This window comes from Rhinopithecus bieti, unplaced genomic scaffold, assembly GCF_001698545.2.
Source record: "Rhinopithecus bieti isolate Rb0 unplaced genomic scaffold, ASM169854v2 scaffold_15676, whole genome shotgun sequence".
Taxonomy (NCBI): domain Eukaryota; kingdom Metazoa; phylum Chordata; class Mammalia; order Primates; family Cercopithecidae; genus Rhinopithecus; species Rhinopithecus bieti.
In genome coordinates, this window is record NW_016809194.1 from 1,953,732 (window position 1) to 1,970,546 (window position 16,815).

At 37.3% G+C, this 16,815-nt stretch overlaps 1 protein-coding gene across 1 annotated transcript in view; it reads right to left on the reverse strand.

Annotated features, from left to right (window-relative positions):
- ACBD6 (acyl-CoA binding domain containing 6) overlaps window positions 1–16,815 on the reverse strand; it is a 225,194-nt gene that overhangs the window by 26,483 nt on the left and 181,896 nt on the right. The window contains exon 8 of the mRNA XM_017888846.1: window positions 1,151–1,181. Coding sequence (XP_017744335.1) covers window positions 1,151–1,181 — 31 coding nt within the window. The remainder of the gene's footprint in view (window positions 1–1,150; window positions 1,182–16,815) is intronic.

Consider the following 16,815-nt stretch of genomic DNA (forward strand, 5'->3'; position numbering starts at 1 on the left):
AGTGTCCAGGGTCATCTGAGCCACTTGATACTGAACGGCAGTCTAAGACTGCCAAGACTGACAAGTGTATTCCCTCCCAAAAGGTTGATCCGTAATCTGGTTTAAATACTGATGGCTGTCTTTCATTCAGCCATATTCACACCCAAATAGAATCTTTTTTTTTGGAGACGGGGTCTGTATTGCTCAGGCTGGCCTCAAACTCCTGGATTTGAGTGATCCTCCTGCCTCAGCCTCCTGAGTAGCGGGAACTACAGACGTGCACCACTGCGCCCAATCTACGCAGAATCTTTAAATTATATTTACTAGGACTTTACATTTTACAAAATACTGTAATATCTTTTATCTCACTGAATTTACCAAGCACCTCTCTAAGAGACATATTATTTCCATCTTACAGATTTTTTTCTATTTTACAGATTACTTAAGTTAATCAGTTAGTAGGAGAAATTAGTTAAAAAATCAAATTTCTTTTTCTTCAATTAGATCAAGAAAATATTTCTTGTAGGAGAAATGCTAGATTCTATAGTGACAATGATTAACATCTTTCTTGTCACTCATGAATAGAACTAAGAATGAAATAATGAATTTTCAAAGTGGGACTGGAGGGGTCTCCATTTCTGTTGCTAGTATAGAAACAATTTATTATAAATGTGACCATAAGAATTTTAATATATCTTCAACTTACTAAGTTATTAATACTTTTTTTTTTGTTTTGTTTTGTTTTTGAGATGGAGTCTCACTCTGTCACCCAGGCTGGAGTGCAGTGGTGCGATCTCAGTTCACTGCAACCTCCCCCTCCCAGGTTCAAGCGATTCTCCCACCTCAGCCTCCTAAGTAGCTGGGATTACAGGCGCCCGCCACCAGGCCTGGCTAATTTTGTTTTTAGTAGAGACAGGGTTTCAGCATGTTGGCCAGGCTGGTCTTGAACTCCCGACCTCAAGTGATCCGCCTGCCTCAGCCTCCCAATGTGCTGGGACTACAGGTGTGAGCCACTGCGTGCGGCCTAATACATTTTTCAAACAAAAAGTTATTGTATCTCTGCTAGCTGCCAGGTACTTATCTAAGCACTACATAGGAATGAACAAAGTTGAAATAAACAAATAGAGAAGATGTTCAAATATGATTACATAATAATTTAGAAATTTCTTACCATAATGTAGAGCTGTTTGGCCTTCATTGTCCTATAAAAGAAACAAATAATACATTTTAGAAGTCTAAGTAATTGCAAAAGTATGAAAGTACATAAACTGCAGCAAATTTATCTGATATGCCAAAATTCCATAGGTTTATCAGACTTAGGAAAAGAAGTCAGTTATCTGAGCTTCACAGTCACTTTTGACCAAGCCCACGATCCTGAAGAATAAAGAATGATAACTTGTGCACTGTAGCAGCTACAATGGAGTAACAGGATAACCAGTTACTCCAGATATCTGCAGGTAATAATCCAAAGGGGAATTCTTAAAGTGAGGTAGTTTGGTTACCTAGTTCATGGCAGAAAAATTGACACTATGTCTCATTTATCTTGGCCAGTATTATGATCTTTTTTTTTTTCCTAAGCTTGTCCCCAAATCTATCTAGCGAGTCTGTGATTTACAGTGGATAGCCTTTTATCCCTTTTCAAAGACTCACAAATTCTAGGCTAATAACATTAGGTCTCCTAACCAGATCAAATATCATAAAGTAATGTGATTTCAAAGCATACAAAGTCCCAGAAGTTGTTAAGAAAGCCAAAAGTTGCCATAGAATACTTAGGAAATTCCAACATTTCAGTTAATTATTTTCCTTTAAAACCAAGAAAACCATATATACTCTCTATATATATGCTATAATTGTAGCGCAGTTGAGTACTTTTTAGCAAGCCACCTCTTAAATTGAGAGCAGCTAATCACATTACATGAGCAACAAATAAAGTACACAAGTGAAAGGCAGAATTTAGTAATTAACTTCATAAGCACTTTGTAGTATGTATGGCCATCATGCCCCTGGTAATCAAGAATAAATGTGAAACTGTTAATCTGAATAACTTGGAAAGGGTGACATTATGCCAACCAAACTATTCTTGGGTACCCATATCTGCTTTTCCCACTTCCTAACAGCTGAATGTAGGGGTGGAGGTTGGTTCTGGAACTTTTTGGTAATGGGTCTCCCTATTAATCTCCTAGAAAGAAAAGCAAGAAGCTGCCATAGAGAACTTATTTTATGGTTCAGATAGGTAGTAAGAAAAAAGTCATGGCAGGGGGACAACCTTGAGGCAATGTGGTTTGTTTTCCTACTGTGGAATGAAGTTCTGATTGTATTTGGAGGTAAGGTGCTTATTACATGGGTGAGAGGAGATATAAAGAAGTAATTTTGGCAGGGAGTCGGGGTAGGGTACACTTGGCTAAGGTGCAACTATGGCTAAGTTTGGGATGTTCAGGAAGCAACATAAAGATAATAAACTCTAAGAAAAGTAAAAGATGGAAAGCAGCATGAAAAAGTCAGAAAGCACAGGAGATCATTTTTGCCTACTTTTTTTCTTGTCTTTTTAGATACAACCTTTATCTTGCTCCTCTTTGACTTGCCCTGCCCTTGAGATTAAGGACAGGTAGGGGAAGAGAGCTAAGGCAGCTATCGTGAATAGTATCTGAGCGATTCTTATACAGGGCAGCCTGACAATGTGAAGTTCTGCTCCAGAGAATGTGGTCTTGATTGGGAAAGCTAAGGGTAATTTCGAAAGAACAGTACTGACCATTATGGCTTAAGACTCATATCTATATTTGTCAGTTTCCAATGTTAATCAATAAAAGTGTGTGTGTGCGCGTGCACGCACACACACACATGCAAACACCTGATGAGTTTATACGTTCACATTTATAGTTTAAATGTGAATGTCCTGCATTAGGAAGCAATTTCAGAAAGAGCTTAATCTACTGCAATTTCAGGATTCTACTTAGGCATCCATCATGCAAGGTTGTATTTTCCACAATTATATATCTTTAGAGAGCATAGTTCTTTCACTATTTGTGCATAACTTTCATGTTTAATCACTGTGTTCATATATACTCAAAGTTCATTTTCTTTCAATTTCTAATTCTTCATCTTCACTATGCAGATGGAAGAAAGCATAATTAATTTCTTTTAATCACATTTACTAGTGAATACTAAATCTATATCTCTACCTCAATTTCTAATTAATTAATTAAAAATAGTTACTGAGCTCCAATTATGTTCCAGTCACTGTTCTAGGCACTGGAAACAACGAGATGAATGAGACAGAGAAGGTCTCTAATGTTATAAATCTTATGTTGTAGTGGCTAGGGAATCAATAAGCAAATAAATATATTTAACACTAGGAAGTGATGAGTACACTGGAAAACAATCAAAACAGAGTAAGAGACTAGACTGATGTGGGGTGCTATTTTAGGCAGAAAGGACAGAGGACCCTATAAGAAGGTATGTTTACACAGAGAACTGTGGAAGATACTAAGGTGGTCATGCAACCCCAAATGGGCAAATCACAGCACTGGTCATCTTCCTTGTCTGAAAGTATGCAAGTTACTCAAGTCAAGCCAATTAGTTTTCTTTCAAAATTTTTCAAAATGGAGCTATAAGATAGAAATGTGTGCACACAGAAGGTTCTTTCCTCTCTGATCAAAAGTAAAGGGTGCAACCCTGTAAATATGTACAATTATTATGTGTCAATTTTTTAAAAGAGAGTGTGGTCAAAGAAGCTAGACACGGAAGGACAAATATTGTGTGATTCCATTTATATGAGATACCTAGAGCAGTCAAATTCACAGGAACATGAAATAGAATAGTGGTTACCAGAGGCAGGGAGGAGGGAAGCATGGGGAGTTCTTGTCTAATGGGTACAGAGTTTCAGTTTGGGATGGTGGAAAAGTTCTGGAGATGAATAGTGGTGATAACTGCATAATAACGTGAAAGTACTTAATGCCACTTAACAGTACAGGTAAAAATGGTTAAAATGGTAAATTCCACATATATTTTACCACAATAAAAAAGAAAGACAATTAGAAAAGGGTATGAGCCAAAAACTACAAGTGGCAATGTTCTCTATTTTTGGGCAAAAATCAGTCTGCTGTAGAAGGGAATAAGTATTCACAAAGAAAAAAGTAGTGGTGAGACATGGAGAGAGAATGAGGGTCTCTGGTTCTTGTCATTTCAACAATATTTTTTTTGGTTAGGTAAGCCAATAACAGCAAAATACTCCCTAGACAAATATGATCTTTTTGTCACTTGTAAACAAGAGTCCTGACTAACCTAGAATGCAAGGCATTTTATGAACGACGCCCTGCTCATCTATCTCCCAATACCTTCTCTACCCAATTTTGTGACTGCCAATTCCTGTAAGAATACTTATCTGGGGCCTGGAGTGGTGGCTCATGCCTGTAATCCTGGCACTTTGGGAGGCCAAGGTGGGCGGATTGCCTGAGCTCAGCAGTTCCAGAGCAGCCTGGGCAACATGGTGAAACCCTGTCTCTACTAAAATACAAAAAATTAGCCAGGCGTGGTGGCATGCGCCGTAGTCCCAGGCACTCGGGAGGCTGAGGCAGAAGAATTACTTGAACTTGGGAGGTGGAGGTTGCAGTGAGTTGAGATAGCGCCACTGCACTCCAGTCTGGGTGACAGAGTGAGACTCCATCTCCAAAAAGAAAGAAAGAAAGGAAAGAAAGAAAGAAAGAAAAGAAAAGAAAAAAGAACAGGGGAGAGAGAGAGAGAGACAGAAAGAAAGAAAGAAGGAAAGAAAGAAAGAAAGAAGGAAAGAAAGAAGGAAAGAAAGAAAGAAAAAGAAAGAAAGAAAGGAAAAAGAAAGAAAGAAAAGAAAGAAAGAAAAGAAAGAAAGAAAGAGAAAGAAAGAAAGAGAGAGAGAGAGAGAAAGAAAGAAAGAAAGAAAGAATTTACTGGACTCCCATAGCTGTGAATGCTCCTTCCTCTACCTGGAAACTGTCCCTCAACATTTTAAAGATAAAATCTTGCTCTTTTCTCATGTTTAAAAAATTCCTCTTTGATATATCTGAGCATTTTAAATTGACTTATTTTATGGTCCCTATATTTCTTTTACTTGAGTTCAGGGAGGGCAAGCAGAGTGATGTTTGTTGTGCTGGCTGACACCTACTTATTGCTTCCTATATGCTTTTTGATTCTGTACTAGGAGTTTATTTTAAGTGGAGTTTTATCTTTGAAAAAAATCTGTGCTGTGCTCCCTAGATTGAGGTTCTGTCCCTCCAGAATGATTTTGCTTTTGTTTCTGTCAAGCATCCTAGATACATTATCAGCTTGAAATCACTTAGTTGATTTCTTAGCTTGGGGATTTTTGAAAACTTAAGAAGTGCAAATTTAAAAAGAGTAAACCCACCTTCACTGCCACCCCTAAGTCCGGACTTGGAGCACAGGCTAAGAGAAACTCTCTATGCCAATTCTCTGTTACGGGGTAGAATTTTTCAGTCTACTCTGAGGGTAGTTGGTATTATTTGAGATCTCTACCCCAGAGATATTGAGACTGCCAAATCCTTTCAGAGCAGCCCAGTGTTGGTTTAAACTTACCACTTTATTTTTAAAGCTTTGTTTATTTAAAAAACTATTTTAAAGCTTCCTATTTTGTTTTTAGCTACGCTTATTTTGGCCCTTGGAAAGTTGAGTTGCTTTTTTTGTAAGCTTGTCTATGCATTCAAAGGGGTGCTTATTATATTTTATTCTGCATTTCTGAGTGTTTTGTGGTGGGAGAATTTTGAGATTATTATTAGTCTGGAATCTTGCAGGAAAATGAAAACCCCCAACCTTTAAGACTCAGTTCACCTTCTTAAGGAAACCTCCCCTGACTTCTCAAGTAGGGTTAGGTGCTCCTCTTTTCTACTACTGTGGTACAACACATACGTTCTGTTCTTATCTATCTCTTCCACTGAGACTATAAACTTCTTGTAGGCAAGTACTACGTCTTTCATCCAGTGTCTTACATACACTGTGTGCTCAGTAAGTGTTCATGAAATGAGAGAATGAATACACTACTTTAATTTTTCCTCACTGTTTTTTTTTCTTTAAACTCAAAAATTTTTAATTTTTGTGGGTACACAGTAGGTATATATATTTGTGGGGTACATGAGATGTTGATATAGGCATGCAATGTGTAATAATCACATCATGATATATGGGGTATCCATCCCCTCAAGCATTTATCCTTTGTGTTATAAGCAATCCAATTGTCCTTTTAGTTTGTATTCATTTTAAAATGTACAATTAAATTATTATTGACCAGAGTCACTCTGTTGTGCTATCAAATATTAAGTCTCAGTCATTCTACCTACTTTTCGTACCCATTAACCATCCCCACTTCTCCCCACACCCCCACAACCCTTCCCAGCCTCTAGTGGTCACCATCCTCCCACTGTCTCCATGAGTTCAACTATTTTAATTTTTAGCTCCTACAAATAAATGAGAACATGCAAAATATATCTATCTGTGCCTGGCTTATTTTACTTAACATAATGATCTCCAGGGTTTATCTATGTTGTTGCAAATGATAAGATCTCATTCTTTTTAATGACTGAATAGTACTCCATTGTATGTAAGTACCACATTTTCTTTATCCATTCATTTGCTGATGGACACTTAGGTTGCCTCCAAATCTTAGCTATTGTGAACAGTGCTGCAACAAATATGGGTGTAGGTATATCCCTTTAACATACTGATTTCCTTCCTTTGGGGTATATACCCAGTAGTGGGATTGTTGGATCATATGATAGCTCTATTTTTAGTTGTTTGAGAAACCTCCAAACTGTTCTCCATAGTGGTTGTACTAATTTACATTCCTACAACAGTGTATGAGGGGTCCCTTTTTTCCACATCCTCGCCAGTATTTGTTATTGCCTGCCTTTTGGATACAAGCCATTTTCACTGAGGTAAGATGATACATCATTGTAGTTTTGATTTGCATTTCTCTGATGATCAATGATGTTGACCACCTTTTCATATACTTGTTTGCCATTTGTATGTCTTCTTTTGAGAAAGATCTATTCAAATCATTTGCCCATTTTAAAATCTGATTATTAGGACAGGCGTGGTGGGTCACACCTGTAATTCTAGCACTTTGGGAAGCTCAGGCAGGTGGATCACCTGAGACCAGGAGTTCAAGAACAGCCTGGCCAACATGATGAAACCCCATCTCCACTAAAAAATATTTAAAAAATTAGCCAGGCGCAGTGGCTCACACCTGTAATCCCAGCTACCTGGGAGGCTGAGGTGGTAGAATTGCTTGAATCCGGGAGGTAGGGGCTGCAGTGAGCTGAGATCAGGCCACTGCACTCCTGTCTGGGTGACAGAGCAAGAGTCTGTCTCAAAAAATAAAAATAAAAAAAAAGCAAAATAAAATAAGACCAGATTAGTTTTTTTTGTTGTTGTTGTTCCTTCTGGTTATTAATCTCTTGTATATTTTCTCCCATTCTGTGGGTTGTCTTTCACTTTGCTGATTGTTTCCTTTGCTGTGCAGAAACTTTTCAACTTGATGTGTTCTCATTTGTTCATTTTTGCTTTGGTTGCCTGTGTTTGTGGGGTATTAAGAAATTTTTATGCAGACCAAAGTCCTGGAGAGTTTCCCCAATGTTTTCGTATAGTAGTTTCATAGTTTGAGGTCTCAGATCTAAATCTTTAATCCTTTTGGTTTGACTTTTGTACATAGTGAGAGACAGGGGTCTAGTTTCATTTCCGCATATGGGTATCCAGTTTTCCCAGCACCATTTATTAAAGAGACTGTCTTTTCCCCAATGTATGTTTTGGTACTTTTGTTGAAAAAGGGTTCACTGTAGGTATACAGATTTGTTTCTGGGTTCTCTATTCTGTTCCATTCATCTACGTGTATATTTTTATGTCAATACCAAGCAGTTTTGGTCACTATAGTTTTGTAGTATAATTTGAAGTCAGATAATGTGATCCTTGAGTTTTGTTCTTTTTGCTCAGGATAGCTTTGGCTATTCTGGGTCTTTTGTGGTTCCATATAAATTTTAGGATTGTTTTTTCTATTTCTGTGAGGAATGTCATTAATATTTTAATAGGAATTGCATTGAATTTATAGATTACTTTGGGTAGTACGGACATTTTAACAATATTGATTCTTCCAATCCACGAATATGGAATATCTTTCCACTTTTGTGTGTTCCCTTCAATTTCTTGCATCAATGTTTTGTAGTTTTCATTGCAGAGATCTTTCACTTCTTTGGTTAATTCCTGGGTATTTAATTTTATCTGTGGCTACTGTAAATGGGATTACTTTTAAAATTTCTTTTTCAGACTGTTTGCTGTTGGCATATAGAAATGCTACTGATTTTTGTGAGCCGATGTATCATGTCACTGCACTTCAGCCTGGGCAACAGAGCAAGAACCCAACTCGAAAAAAAAAAAAAGAAAAGAAAACAAATGCTACTGATTTTTGTATGTTGATTTGTATCCTGCAACTTTACTGAGTTTATCAGTTCTAATTGTTTTATGGTGGAGTCTTTAGGTTTTCCAAAATATAAGATCCTATCATCTATGATCAACAAATTAAACAAAGATAATTTGACTTCTTCTTTTCCAATTTGGATGCCCTTTATTTCTTTTTCTTGTCTGATTACTCTAGCTAGGTCTTCCAGTATCATGTTGAATAACAGTGGTGAAAATGGGTATCCTTGTCATGTGTGACATCTTACAGGAAAGGCTGTTTTTCCTCATTCACTACGATACTAGCTGGGGGTCTATCTTGTAAGACTTTTATTACGTTGAGGTAAGATGTTCCTTCTATATCTAGTTTTTTAAGGATTTTTTATCATGAAGGAATACTGAATTTTATCAAATAATTTTTCAGCATCACTTGATCATATGGTCTTTGTCTTTCATTTTGATGATATAATGTATCACACTGACTTATTCACATATGTTGAGCCATCCTTGCATCCCTGTAATAAATCCAACTTGGTTATGATGAGTGATCGTTTTAACATATTGTTGAATTTAGTTTGCTATTATTTTGTTGAGGATTTCTGAATCAATATTCATAAGAGATACTGGCCTGTGGTTTTCTTTTTTTTCGATCTTTCTCTGGTTTTGGTATCATCATAATACTGGCCTTATAGAATGAGTTTGGAAGTCTTCCCTTCTCTATTTTTTTGGAATAGTTTGAGAAGGACTGGTATTAGTTCTTTTTTAAATGTTTGCTAGAACTAAGCAGTGAAGCCATGAGGTCCTAGGATTTTCTTTACTGGAAAACTTTATTTCGGCTTGTATCTTGTTATGTGTTACTGGTCTGTTAAGGTTTTGGATTTCTTCTTGGTTCAATCTTGGTAGGTTGTATATGTCTACAAATGTCCCCATTTTCTGTAGATTTTCTAATTTACTGACACATAGTTAGTTGGTCATAGTAGTCACTTAATAATCCTTTGAATTTCAGTGGTATTGGCTGTAATGTTTACCTTTCCATCTCTGATATTATTTGGGTCTTCTCTTTTTTTACACCAAGTTTTCATTTCGATGACTGCATTCTTTCCTTCATTTCAATTTTATTTATTTATTTCTGCTCTGATTTTTATTATTTTATTTAGTCTTTTATTATTTATTTTCTACTAATTTTGGGTTTGTTTACTCTTGCTTTTCTAGTTCTTTAGGATGTATCATTAGGTTATTTGAAGTTTTTCTTCTTTTTTGGTGTAGGTGCTATAAACTTCTCTCTTAGTACTGCTTTCACTGTGTCTTATAGGTTTTCGTATATTGTGTTTTCACCATTGTTTGTTTCAAGAAATTTTTCAATGTTCTTAATTTCTTCATTGACTCACTGGTCATTCAGGAGCATACTGTTTAATTTCCATGTGTCTGTATAGTTTCCAAAATTCTTCTTGTTATTTATCTGTAGTTTCATTTGATTGTGGTCAGAGAAGATGCTTAATATTATTTCAGTTTTTGAATAAGACTTATTTTGTGGCCTAACATATGGTCTATCCTTGAGAATGATTTATGTGCAAAGAGGAATGTGTACTGTACAGCCATTTGATGAAATGTTCTGTAAATATCTATTAATTCACTGTTGTACAGTATAGACTAAGTGTGATGTTTGATTTTCTGTCTGAAAGATCTGTCCAATGCTGAAAGTGGTATGTTGATGTCTCCAGCTACTATTGTATTGAGGTCTCTCTTTCTCTTTACCTCTAATAATATTTCCTTTATGTATCTGGATGCTTCAGTGTTGGATGCATATATATTTATAATTATTATATCCTTTCACTGAATTGACCCCTTTATCATTATATAATGACCTTGTCTCTACTTACAGTTTTTGTCTTGAAATCTATTTTGTCTGATATAACTACAGCTGCTCCTGCCCTTCTTTTGTTTCCACTGGGATGGGATATCTCTTTGCATCCCTTTATTTTCAGTCTGTGTGTATCTTTATAGGTGAAGTGTGTCTCTTGTAGGCAACAGATCATTGGGTCTTGATTTTTTAATCCACTCAGCTACCCTATGCCTTTTGATAGGAGAGTTTTTAGTCCATTTACATTTAATGTCATTATTGATTAGGCAGGGACTTGCTCCTGCCATTTTGGTATTTGATTTCTGATCTTCTCTTTCTTCTTTCATTGATTCCTGTCTTCCTTTAGTGAAGGTAGTTTTCTCTGTCAGTATATTTTAATTTATTGTTTTTTATTTTTGCATATGTTATGGTTTTTTTTATTTGAGGTTACCATGAGGCTTGCAAATAATATCTTATAACCCATTATTATTAAGCTGACAACTTAACACTGATTGCATATACAAATAGGCAAAAAAATAAAAAATAACACTTTCACTTCATGCCCTGACTTTTTAAACTTTTTGTTGCTTATGTCTTATTGTCTTATGTTTTGAAAAGTTATCCTAGTTATTATTTTTGATTGGTTCATCAACTAGTCTTTCTACTTAAGAGTAGTTTACAAACCATAATTACAATGTTATAATATTCTGTATTTGTGTGTTTACTATTACCGGTGAGTTTTGTACCTTCATATAATTTCTTATTGCTCATTAACATGCTTTTCCTTCTGATTGAATAATTCCCTTTAGCATTTCTTATCAGACAGGTGTAGTGTTGACAAAATTGCTCAGCTTTTGTTTGTCTGACAGTCTGTATTTCTCCTTTGTGCTTGAAGGATATTTTCACCAGATATGCTGTTCTAGGGTAAAACTTTTTTTTCTTTTTCCTTTAGCACTTTAAATATGTCATGCCACTCTCTCCTAGACTGTTAAGATTTCCACTGAAAAGTCTGCTGCCAGATGTACTGGAGCTCCATTATATGTTGTTTCTTTTTTCTTGGTGCTTTTAGGATCCTTTCTTTACACCTTGACCTCTGGGAGCTTGATTATTAAATGCCTTGAGGTAGTCTTCTTTTGGTTAAACCTGTTCTAAAACCTTCTTGTGCTTGAATGTTGGTATCTTTTTCTAGATTTTGGAAGTTCTCTGATATTATCCCTCTGAATAAACTTTTTATCCCTCTCTCTTTCTCTATCTCCTCCTTAAGGCCAATAACTCTTAGATTTGCCCTTTTGAGGCTGTTTTCTAGATCTTTTACGTGTGTTTTATTCTTTTGTTTCCTCTGTGTATTTTTGAGTAGTCTGTCTTCAAGCTCACTAATTCTTCTGCTTGATTAATTCTGCTATTAAGAGATTGATGCATTCTTCACTATGTCAACTCCATTTTTCAACTCTAGAATTGCTGCTTCATTCTTTTTAATTATTTCAATCTCTTTTTTTATATTTAAACGATAGAATTCTGAATTTGTTTTCTGTGTTATCTTAAATTTTTCTGAGTTTCCTCAAAATGGTTATTTTGAATTCTGTCTGAAAGGTTGCATATCTCTTTCTCCAGGACTGGTCCCTGGTGCCTTATTTAGTTTGTTTGGTGAGGTTGTGTTTTCCTGGATGAACTTGATGCCTGTGGATAGTCACTGGTGGCTAAGCATTGAAGAGTTAGAATTTACTGTAGTCTTTGCAATTTGGGCATGTTTGTGCCCATTTTTCTTGGTAAGGTTTTCCATGTATTGGAAGAGAATTGGGTTCCAAGGCCAACAACACTGTGGTTCTTGAAAACTCATAGAGGTAGTGCCATGGTGGTCTTGGATAAGATCTGGAAGAATTCTCTGGATTATCAGACAGACACTCTTGTTCTCTTCCCTTATTTTCTCCCAAACAAATGGAGTCTCTCCTGTGCTGAGCCACTTGGATCTGGGAGTGGAGTGATGCAAACATCCTGTGGCCACGACCATCGGGACTGTACTGGGTTGTATCTGGACCAAGTACAGCACTGGCTCTCACTCAAGGCCCACTGTAATCATTACCTGGCTACCACCTATCTTTACTCAAGGCCCCAGGGCTTTACAATTAGCAGGTGGGGAAGCCAGCCAGGTTTTTGTCCTTTCCTTCAGTGAAGCAAGTTACCCCAGGCCCTGGGTGGATCCAGAGATGCTGTCTGGGAGCTAGAGATTGGAGTAAAAAACCTTAGAAATCTACCTGATATTCTATTTTACTGAGGTTAAGCTGGCCCTAAAACCATAAGATAAGTCCTTCCCTCCCTTTTCCATAGGCAGAGGAGCCTCTCCCAGTTGCCACCACCACCACCACCAGGCCATGGAGAGCTCTGCCAGGCCACAGCCAATATTCACCTAAAGCCCAAGTGCTCTTCAGTTAGCTGTGGTGAATGCTGCCAAACCTGGAACTCACCCTGCAGGGCAGTGGGCTCCCCTCTGGCCCACGACAAGTCCAGAAGGCTATCCAAGACTTGTCTGGCCCAAAGCTGTCCAAGAGTCTAGGCCTGGAATGAGGGACCCCAATAGCTTGCTTGGCGTTCTAGCCCATTGTGGTTGAGCTGGTACCTATGGTACAAGGTAGAGTCCCCTTGATTTTTCCCTCTACTTTTCTCAAGCAGAAGGAGTCTTTCACTGTAGCTACCACAGCTGGGAATGTGCTGGGTCTCACCTAAGGCCAGCACATCTCAGAGTATCACCCAAGGGCTCCTTAGTCTGCAGGTGATGAATCCTGCAGGGCTGGCTCCTTCCCTTCAAGGCAGTGGGTTCCCTTCTGACCCAGGTTGTGTCTAGAAATGTCATCTGGGAGCTAGGGCCAGGAATGGGGGCTTCAAGACTCTGCCCAGTACCCTATCCTACTGTGGCTGAGCAGGTATGCAAGACGTAAAACGAAGTCCTCTTTACTCTCCTCTCCTCAAACAGAAGGAAGGAGTCAGAGGGATGGCACGAGCACTCCCTTTGTTGCCCTACCTGATGTCTCCCTAGGTCATGTGCCGCCCTCGTCCACTGTCTCTAAGCCCACCTCAGCACTAGGACTTGCCTAGGAATTACAGTCCTGTGGCCTAGACTGCCTTTCAAGTATATTTAGGACCCCAGAGATCTTTAGCCCGCAGTGGTGAGGTTTGCCAAAACTCAAGTTCCAACCGCTGGGATGGACAATTACCCTCTGGCTAGGGCTAGTCCAAATGCTCCTTCTGTGTGTGGATGCTGGCTGAGCCCTGCATGGCTTTGCTCTCTGCTTTGACAGGGAAGTACTGAGTTCAATGCCAAATCTCCCAGTTGCTGTGCTCTCCCTCTCGAAGTGCACAGATTCTCTCTCCACGCCAATGGCTGCTGCGGGATTGAGAAGGGGTGGTGTCGGCAATTTAAGACTGTCTTTCCTACCCTCTTCAGTACCTCTTTTAGTATTATGAAGTTAAAACCAGGTACTGTGATTACCCATCTGATTTTTGGTTCTTATGACAGTGCTGTTTTATGTGTAGTTATTTGTTAAAATTTGGTGTTTCTGCTGGGAGGACAATTGGTGGAGGGGCCTATTTGGCAATCTTGCTCCACACTCAGTTTATTCTTTAAACCAATTTAAAGACTAATTAATTTTAGTCTTTAACCTTTTTCCTTTTACTTAAACCCTTTAAAAGAATGTTCCCATATATTTCGTATAGTGTGGAGTGCAATGTCAGACATGACAATACAATGAAGGTCTAAACAATGACGAACAGGATATTTAGCTTATAGTTACTAGCTGCAAAATCACTACTATATTTTGTTTGATTTCTGGATTCTTTTTTCTTCCACATGTGCTCCTGAAGTTAAATAGATTATTTCTTTCCCCACATGTACTCTGTAGCAATTCTTTCTTATTTTTGAGCATGTCTCCGTTTTATGAGTATTTCCTTTAAAGACTGAGTTTTCTATCTCCAAATTGTGTGCCTCGTTAAACATAGTATGTTTTTATTCTACCAAATGAGGTGTTGACGAAAATATTAAATACATAGCTCAGAACTGGTACAAAGAAACTATCATTTATTTTATCTCTTTAACACTAAGCCACTGATAACGCTGCTGTTTCTTGTGCATAAAATTGTGTGGCCCCTGGTTTTAACTGCTAAATACATTTTATCAAACTGAATCAAGAGCCATATTTCTAGGTCAAGATACATACATATATACACACACATATAGATATAAATATACATGCATATTCCGGTATAGGTGTGTATATATATATGTAACACACACACACACAAACATATATATTCCAAGCTGTTCTTACAGCTTGTATATATACAAGCTATGTATATATACACACATATATATTCTGAGTGGAAAATTCTCTTCAGTCTAACTGGATTTTTTTTTTTTTGGATCATGATTCTGATGCTCTAATTGAATTCACACCTGATCTACCATATCTCTACTAATGTCAGCTCTAAAGATACATGAGTAATAACAGAGCTGCATAGAGGGGTTGGATTTTTCCCATGATATGGCTGAGAAAATTTTTTTATTTCCAGTAATTTACTTAAAATACAAATTTTATTTAAAAAATAGTGTTTCAAGTGAATGTATGATAAGTGAGGCACTCAAGCAAATCGGCTATGAGAAATTCATAGTAATAAAAAATTTTGAGTTAGTAATACAGTTTTAGGTAAATTATAATATTATTTTTTTTTTTTTTTTTTTTTTTTTTTTTTGTTGTTGTTGTTGTTGAGACGGAGTCTCACTCTGTTGCCCGGGCTGGAGTGCAGTGGCCGGATCTCAGCTCACTGCAAGCTCCGCCTCCCGGGTTCACACCATTCTCCTGCCTCAGCCTCCGGAGTAGCTGGGACTACAGGCGCCCGCCACCTCGCCCGGCTATATAATATTATTTCTAAGCCTGGAATGTATTGTCTCTCTTTATGAGATCTGTGACTCTATAACAGATGATTAAACTAATCTGACAATTTAGAAGTTTGCAAATCCATTTTACGATTATTTTTCTCTACATATAAGTTAAGCTTTCAGCTGCAGGTTCTAGGTATTTTCTTTTCTTTCTAGGAAACAATGTAGATACACTAACACCTTATTTAACTGGCATCTTTACGGAATGAGGGAGTTTATATCAGTAGGTTTTTCAAATAATTGGAACATTAACATTTAAGCATCCAAAAATTAAAAACACCATCCCTGTAAACTTTTGCATATGATTATTCCTAACACATCTTACTTCTCATTACTCTATATGGAGAACATGGACAATGATTTAACCTTTTCCTGACGATTCATAGTCAACATCATAAACTGATTATATCCCTCAACTTCTGGCACCAAGTGAATGTCTGGGAATATGATTAAACAAAAACATCATTTATTGTACATACTATAAAAGATGCCTTTATAGTGTATTAAGGTATGTAAGGCTACTTGGTTTTTCACGAAATGGCCCCAGACTACTTTTGCTTTTGTTGAGTGTGATTTTGTCTTTTTTTTTAAGCAGCTTTTCCTCAGCCATAGGATATTCATTTATCCTTTATTATTATCAGTGTACTTGAACTCTTTAAAAAATTTTCTACCTCTCATTTGCTGTGGACTGGAAATCAGACAAGCAAGTTCCTCAAGCTGTGTCTAAAACTGGGAAACCATCTCTGATAGTCTGGGAATGGTCTTACAACATGATTTGTAGAAATCTTTACTATAGATCTGTGTATTTTATTTTCATGTTGGTTTTTTTCTTGGTTTTAGGCTATATTCTTTTTAATTTTTGGGGAGCACTTCTAAGCATAGATTATATTCTTGATCAGTGATTTTCAATTTTTTGTTAGCATCCTATGGAAGCTTGTATTCAAATAGAATCTGGAATGACAAGTAAATAAAGCCAACATTAAAGTGGCACTACTCTGGGTGGTGATCTGGAGCCCTTGCACACTTGGCCTTCTTGCCTCTCTGCCAGTTGCCATCAGTGTCACTACAAATGGGTAACATGTCTTTGGACAAGTTAGAGGTAACTCTTTTTACTGTCTGTCTTTCTGTTTCTGGACATTTGTCTAATCCTCCACAAAATAATGAAACTAACTTGTTAATCAATAGTTACAAGATAACTTTCTGACCAGCCCACTCCTCAGTTTTCTTAATTTTTCTCTATGAACAAAAAATAGAAAGTTACAGTATATATTCCAAAAAGCTGACAAAATATAACAAAATACAAGAACTTGACTCTCTGGACATCTTTCTAATTGGGTATAAGCAATAATTAAGGATCAAAACTTCATTTGAAGGCTGGGCATGGTAGCTCATGACTCTAATTCCAATACTTTGAGAGGCTGAGGTGGGAGGATTGCTTGAGCCTAGGAGTTTGAGACCAGCCTGGGCAACACAGGGAGACCTTGAATGTATCAGATTTTTTTTTTTTTTAAAGCCAGGTGTGTTGGTGCACACCTCTGGTCCCAGTTATTTGAGAGGCTGAGGTGGGAGGATCACCTGAGCCCAGGAGATTGAGGCTGTGGTGAGCCAAGATTACACCACTGCACTCCAGCCTAGGGAA